At 38.3% G+C, this 7,715-nt stretch overlaps 1 protein-coding gene across 1 annotated transcript; it reads left to right on the top strand.

Moving 5' to 3' along the window:
- The first annotated feature begins 5,095 nt into the window (after positions 1 to 5,095).
- Positions 5,096 to 7,358, top strand: LOC110895222. Its single transcript, XM_022142500.2, has 5 exons — positions 5,096 to 5,598; positions 6,369 to 6,490; positions 6,690 to 6,781; positions 6,922 to 7,008; positions 7,084 to 7,358. Exons 1-5 carry the CDS (start codon positions 5,246 to 5,248, stop codon positions 7,189 to 7,191), a joined length of 762 nt encoding a protein of 253 aa, XP_021998192.1. The 5' UTR covers positions 5,096 to 5,245; the 3' UTR covers positions 7,192 to 7,358.
- The last annotated feature ends 357 nt before the right edge of the window (positions 7,359 to 7,715 follow it).

Consider the following 7,715-nt stretch of genomic DNA (forward strand, 5'->3'; position numbering starts at 1 on the left):
CTTGTTTCACCACTTAATCACTGTAAAAATTACAGGATTCATGTTTGGGGCATGGGTTGACACGTGGACTTCGAGCCTCCCCGCTGGTGAGTGACGTGTTGGGTCGGTTAAGAAAAAAAAGCCTAAAGCGTTAGGTAGATTTCGAACAGGGCGAGCTTGTCAAACGGCTTCCGCTCCTTGCCCCGGAACTCGATGTTGGCCATCGCCACCCGGTTTTCGTGACTTATATCACCACCCGGGACGCTATCGTAGTAGGCTTTAAAACGGTCGAGCTTCGGTCGTAGCTCGCGCCACTTGTGTTGGCACGCATTTAAATTGTGCCGGTCGTTCCCCACATTGTGCCAGTAGCTAGCGAAAGCTTCCGGCCAGTAACGGGTCTCACCGAGTTGGCGGCCCTTCATCGCGTTGTGCCGGTATCAAGTGTGGCTAGCGAGTTCAGGTAGGTGGAGTGAAGGGTTGGGGTAGCGATGTGGACATGCGGTGGGGTTGGGGGGTTTTATAGTGACTTGGGTGAACCGTTTGGCTTGGCCAAACGGTTATTTTTTAAAATTTAAACCTAGCCGCTATGGCCTAGACAACCCAACCAATGAGAGCCAGCCACGGAGGACCGCTAGGCATGCCCAACGTCCGGGCTGAAACTCTCGCCCAAGGGGCCACGCTGAAACCCAAATCCACCCGGGATGGTGACTTGGACATTTGTACCCAAACCACGTTCCATACCTCATAGTCTAATAAATGAATATAAGGTATTGCTCAGTATAAAAAAATATAATAAATAAAGAATTAAAAAAATCACTGAACTGTTCATTCAGTTTTCATTTTATCATATATTAATATTAATAATAATAATAATAATAATAATAATAATACTAATAATAATAATCTATCCTACTTAATAAAAGACATACCTAGGTGCCACATGTCATTTTTCTAGCAACTGTATCACACATGGCATTTTTCTTAAGCTATGTATGCCACATGTCATTATTCAGCCTCTTTACACAAACCAAATCCAATCCCTAAGAAGAGGACCCGTTTAGCAAATATGGGTCAATGGATACGTATAAATGCCTTATAACCCGTATGATATGTTATTACATAACAAAAATTAGGGTTTTGCTTCACTCACTCTCACCTTCCTCACTGCCGATCATGAATCCTGATTCATCATCTTTAAACTCCCGACGTGGCTCAGATCTTGCTCGATAATTGTTATTAGTTTCGCTTTTAGTACGTTTAGTAACCGTAGGGTTTCGTAATCGCTTCCGGTGACGTCATACAAGCAGTGATGCATCCAGTGCACGACCACAAGTTTACCGGATCTCACTCCGAGCTTATTCATCAAATTATTGTTCATATTATTCAGATCTGTAATCATGTTATTCAAATTATTCATATTATTATGCAGATTATTCAGATCTGAACTGATATTATTCAGATCTGAAAAGATGTTGCCGATTTTACCTTCGAGAGGGACGAATTCGAACAAAAGACCGAGAAAACTAGCGAAATTGTGAAGACGACGGCCGGTGGCATTAAGGAGTTCAATCGAAGAGCCGACGCCGGTGATTCTAAGCGATTTGATTTTGCGAGGTCTGTAAACCAGGTGGTGGAAAATATAAACAAACTTTGAATTGCGAGGTTTGTTTATATTGTCGTGTTTTTCATCATTTCTACAAATATCTGAACATTTTAAAATTTGACAGATCCTATCAAAGCTGAGTTGTCAATCTGAAGGAATTGGCACATCCTTCTGTCCGCACCATTGGACCAAGTTTTTTCTTGGCGATTGCCATGTTTGGTTTTGTGTTATAGATCAGTTCTTTGATTGTTGAGAAAGAACTCAAGCTTCGGCAAGTACTATTTTCTTTTTTTTTATGTTAATGTTGTTTTCTTTGTTTGAATATTTTTTCGTTTATTATGCCTTCAACGATTATATGCTTGAATAGGCTGATTGATTTGAAGAAGCATATATCAGTTTCTCTTACCATCTTCTCTTTTATTGAATGTTGTTGAATGACAGGATTCATCTTGATACGATGTCAATCTTCAGTTTCTGCCGGTGCAATCGTCAATTCAATAACCGCCATCGAAGATCTTTTCACAACTCTTAATCGCCACACAAAGAAATCAGAGTACGAACATCAAGGTATACAGCTCATTCTAATTCAATGATTTAGATGTACGGCTTGGTAACCAGTTGGGCTTTGGACGACTTATTTAGTTATTTTATTACATATTCTTTCATTGTTAGTTTTTGTTTTGATTCAGATTTCAGTGTTTTGGACGACTTATTTAGTTGGGCTTTGGACGATGAACATGTTATGTTTATGCACATAAGGTGTTTGAAGAAAATCTTTGCCGCATAAGCCTCCCAAGGTTTGTTTTTTGTTTTCAATTTATTTAATATGAATCTTTTGGGTAATAAGGCTCTAACCCGTAGTTTTATATCATTTCTTGACATGTTGGAATCTACTACTCAATTGCAACAAATTGAATGCAAGGTAAATAAAAAATATTCTTATCCGCAACGTTTAAAGATTAGTTCCCTTTGGAAATTTTCAAGATTCACCAACCTCCAATTGCTCATTGGTGTCTTGCTTTTAATTTAATGTTAATATAGATGTGGATGTATGTTTTGAGAAAATAACTTATACCCAAGTTTTCTATAAGATTACTTGAGGTTACTCTGATTTCTTCTTTAAAAAGTAACTTTACTTATTGTTTTCTAACCTACATCCTTTTTGCATTTATAATTTTTATGTACCATTAGTGTAATTATTGGCATCTCTAAAACAATTTTCATCTTCTATGCTTTTAAAATGACAAACTAAAGGCTGAGCAGGCACGTCGGAAACATAAAAGCGGGCCTGATGCGTCGTTTGGCTCTCAGCCAAGTTAAGGTATTATATTGCATACATTTAATATATTTTATTATATTCTCATCATTGTATAAAGCATCATGATTATTAATTTTTTTATAACATTATGTGGTTTTTCTTATAATTCCATTGTTGTCTAGCAGTTAGATCCGAGTCATGGTATAGAGTCCGGTTCATATCTGAAAAACAAAGCCGACAACAAATAGGCCTTTAATGAAGCTACTCTATATTTTAGGTGATGAATCATAATTTAATCAAAGCATAAGATGGTTCATATCTTACGTATTTTTGTTGCTCTATTGTAGAGTACAATTAAATTGATTAAATGCTTACACAAGTTTCACATATGTTATGTTTTTAAAAAGCGATTTGGTGGATGGTTTCTAATTTTTTGTTGGTTTCAGTTAATGATGTGAATGAAGAGGATGTAGATATTGGTGAAATGACTTGCCTGTAACAAGCTTCCCACCAGTAGAGATAAAGAAAGATACAGCTGCCAGAAACAGTAAATGTAGTAGTTCAAGTAGCTCCAGTAGCGATTGGTTATATGATGATGGGTTTGTGTCGAAAAGATGTGGTAAAGCATGGGGTCTCATGAAGAAGATAATGATGTGAGTATACCTTGATGACGAACTAAGCTATATTAGTTTGAGAATGAATACAAACATGTGTACTTTTGACCTATTTGCTTATATATAAATGGGTCTGGTGAAACGGGGATGTTCTTTGCATCTATGGAAATTCGTTATGATTATAATAAACGTATAATATTCTTTGTCAATATCTAAAAAACATATTATTTTGTCAAAACTGCGAAGTTCGTGGGAATTAGCACTAGTAATTAATATAAACTTCATGAGTCAAATTTGTAGTTATTTTATTTTGAGTAAACTGCCATTTTGGTCCCTGTGGTTTGGCCAGTTTTGCCACTTTAGTCCAAATCTCAAACTTATTACATCTGGGTCCCTGTGGTTTGCATTTTGTTGCCATTTTAGTCCAAATCTCAAAATCTCTGATTTTTGACTGTTTAAGGCCCCTTTTTTGTCTTTATCTGCAGGGGTAATTTGGTCATTTAATTTTTATTAAAGCAATTTATTTATTACAAAACCCACATAATATAAATACCCCCTATCCCAATTACATCAAAACCCTAAAATTAACTTCAGCTGAAAAACAGGGGAGGAGAGAGAGACAGAACCGGCGGAGCAGGAAGATGGAGGTGGTGGTCGCCGGAGATGTTGCAGATTACCGGATGGTGGTCAGTGGAGTGGGGTGGTGTTTGATGGTTGATGATGATGGTTTCTGGGGGCGGTGGTGGTAGATGGGGGCGGTAACGAAATCAGGGGAGGAGAGAGATAGAGAGAACCGGCGGAGGTGTTGTGATGTAAGAGAGAGAGAGAGAGGGCGGTGGTTGCAGGGGGTGCGAGATGGTGGTGGCAGGGGGTGCGAGAGAGAGGGGGGGGGCGGTAACGAAATCACAGTCGTCCGTTTCAGATGAAGATGTAGATCCATCGATTTATTTGATTCATCTACTTCAGATATGGATTCATCTACTTCAGATCTGGGTTATGATTCATCTACTTCAGATCACTCTTCATCTTCATATATGGATTCATCTATTTCAGATATGGATTCATCTACTTCAGATCTGGGTTATGATTCATCTACTTCAGATCACTCTTCATCTTCAGATATGGATTCATCTACTTCAGATATGGATTCATCTACTTCTGATAAATGTTGAACAGAAAGATGAACAGAAAGATCTGGGTTTTATGTTTGTTAGGAGAGAGAGGTGTTGAAAATATGTTATCCATGGATCTGGGTTGCAACAGTAAAAAATATGGTATCCATGGATCTGGGTTGCAACAATCGATTTAGAGAGAGAAGAGAGAGTTAGCTAGGTTTTATTTGGGGATGATGATCATTTATTTGGAGAAGAAAATGTTAAATAAGAAAAGGTTAAATGAAAAGCAAAATGACCAAAATGCCCCTGAACTAAAAGACAAAATAGGAGGTTGCAACAGTAAAAAAATAGGGTTTTTGGATTTTGGACTAAAATGGCAACAAAATTCAAACCACAGGGATCCAGATGTAATAAGTTTGAGATTTGGGCTAAAGTGGCAAAATTAGCCAAACCACAGGAACCAAAATGGGAGTTTACTCTTTTATTTTCTTCTTGCATAAAGAAATCAATAAAAAAACACCAAACAGAAGGGGGCATAGTCTCTGACTTTCTTCCATAACCAAAATCACCCCCATCTCTCCACCCTATATAAACCACCCGACACAAACAAATCCCCTAAACCCCAAATCCCAAATCACCAAAACAGACAAAACCTCAAACCTTCAAAACCTCTGACATGAGTTTTCTGGTCGGAAGAATAGCGGCAGGCAAAGAAGGCGCATACTTCTTACAAGAATCCAAACACGCCGTCGGTCGTCTCGTTGAAAAAACCAACAAATCCCCCACCAACCCTCCTCCTCCGGCGACCACAATTCATGAAACCACCGGTGCCGATGTTCTTCCGGAGATTCTGAGGCACAATTTACCCACCAAAATGTTTCAACCACCGTCCGCTTCGACTCTGTCAACTGGGTCCAAGTGGCTTCTGCAGGCTGATGAAAACAATGCTGTTTCTTATGTGTCTCGTGATGCTATTAACCCGCTTAGGGCTTACGTCTCACTTCCTCAAGTCACTTTTGGACCCAAAAGGTATTTAATTTTTCATTTTTTTGAATATTTTATCAGTGGAGATTAGTATGTGATTTAATGTGGATTTTGAGCTGATTTTGGAGATATAGAGCAGTTTTCTTTGGGTTGATTGGAATGTATGCTTGTTTTAAGGTGAAAATGAACCCTTTTTGTAGTACCCGAAGTGATCGCACATTGAGAGATGGTAGTAGGTACATTAGAAACGCGTAACGCGTTTCGGTTGCATTGGTTTTGGGTGGAAGTAATCCTAGGATGGGTGACCTATGAGAAGAGAATACAATTAAGTGCGCTGCTTCGGTGGAAGTAATTCTAGGATAGATGACATCTTGAAGTCTCCGCTTAGTCAACCAGAAACAAATCCGTGAGCTATTTGTGGGCAAAACGGACAATACGGTTGGTACTAATGTTCGGATCTTGGTTTTCATTGCCAACATATAGCCTTTCTAAGGTTGAAAGTTCTCAAGTTATATCAAGATAAGAAGATCGTTAACGTTAGGTTTTAGTTATCGAATTTTAACCATGAAAGGAGAAAGGCACAAGCCGCACAATTCTTTTTGAAATTGGGTTGGATATGTAGTTGGGATTTCTTGCATTCGGTACTGATTTTCACCTGAAATTCAGCTTAAATTTCATGAAAATTAAGATTATGGGAGAATCTGTCATCATACTTTACGGGTTATTTTTGTATTTAAATCTTTTCTCTGTGAGCCTTGTTAATTCTTGATGGTTTTCAGTTTTAAAAGATCTCTAAGATTTAATCTTACTTGCAGATGGCAGCTGCCTAACTCAGAGAATTCATTTTCTGCTTCAACTGCCAATGAACTGCGTACTGACAAGTATACCCCCGTTAATCCTGAGAAGTTGAAGGCCGCAGCTGTCGGATTGTCACAAAGTATGTTTCTTTAGACGTTTTCACAACCGCTTCATGGTCATACAAATACGTAATCAGTAATCTAGTGCCAAACATATTGACTTCTCATACTTTTTATAACTTCATTGTGGTTACTGAACATAAATGAAAAAATGTTCTATTTGATGCCAAAAGTCATTTGCTTTATGAGGTTAACATGCTCATTGTTCTTTTATCCTAGTTGCAAAAGCGTTTGCTGCTGCCACCGCTCTTGTCTTTGGCGGGGCCACGTTGACTATTGGACTTGCAGTCTCACAACTCGAGCTACATACAGTAAGTGATTTTCAATCTCTATGCAGTTTTATCATGTTTCTAGGTGTTCGTTTATTCGAGATGAAATACATAAACTGTAATGAATAACGTCACGCTCGTTTATAAGCTTTGTTAGCATGAACATGTAATCTGTTTTGCAGACGGATGATATTCGAACTAAAGGAAAGGATATTGTCCAGCCAAAATTCGAATCGATTAAGGAGCGAGTGACCCCATTAAGAACTTGGGTATGGTAATTCATATAATTTTACTTTAAGATGTTAATTTGTGTGCAAAATCTAAAGTAGTTTACCAATTTTTAGGCAGAAGATGTAGCTAACAAATGGCATATAAAGACAGAGGAAGACATCAAAGAGAAGCCTTTGATTAAGGAGCTTTCAAGAATGATGGGTGCCAAGAGATCTACCTAACTGATAAGTCAAAATTCACATTGTTTTCCATGATGTTATATATCTATATCTATATATGTATGTGTATCAGTGTGTGTGCTGTTGTAAAAAGGTAAAATAAATAAATAAATAATATAGTCAATCTTGTATTACAGGTTTACATTTATTAGAAAGCAATGGTTAATATATAATTACACAAAAAAAAAAAAAATTAACCAACTGGAGTAGCCCAGTTGGCCTCCGACACCCACCTCTTTCTAGAGGTCCCGGGTTCGAGTCTTGGGAGTGGCATATGTCGCGCAGGATAAGAACTCGGTAAGGGGAATTCACCTCGGAGCTAGCTTGGTCGGGTAGCAGCTCCCGGAGTGGGATCACTCTGGCGGTTGGGAGGACCGTGCTCTATCCCCCCCCCCCCCCACACACACACACACAAAATTTGTTGGCTTGTTCATTTGTACTTGTATCTCAGTTGAGAATATCATAAACTATTATATCAAGTGGTTTTTTTTTCTGTCTTTTTAGTTTGAAAAAAGACGGGATGTTAC

The sequence above is a fragment of the Helianthus annuus genome, chromosome 12 (genome assembly GCF_002127325.2).
Source record: "Helianthus annuus cultivar XRQ/B chromosome 12, HanXRQr2.0-SUNRISE, whole genome shotgun sequence".
Taxonomy (NCBI): Eukaryota; Viridiplantae; Streptophyta; class Magnoliopsida; order Asterales; family Asteraceae; genus Helianthus; species Helianthus annuus.

Coding starts and splice junctions, on each gene's coding strand:
- LOC110895222 (XM_022142500.2), top strand. CDS start 5,246: ATGAGTTTTCTGGTCGGAAGAATAGCGGCAGGCAAAGAAGGCGCATAC. Junction 5,599..6,368: donor GTCACTTTTGGACCCAAAAG/GTATTTAATTTT, acceptor TCTTACTTGCAG/ATGGCAGCTGCCTAACTCAG. Junction 6,491..6,689: donor AGCTGTCGGATTGTCACAAA/GTATGTTTCTTT, acceptor CTTTTATCCTAG/TTGCAAAAGCGTTTGCTGCT.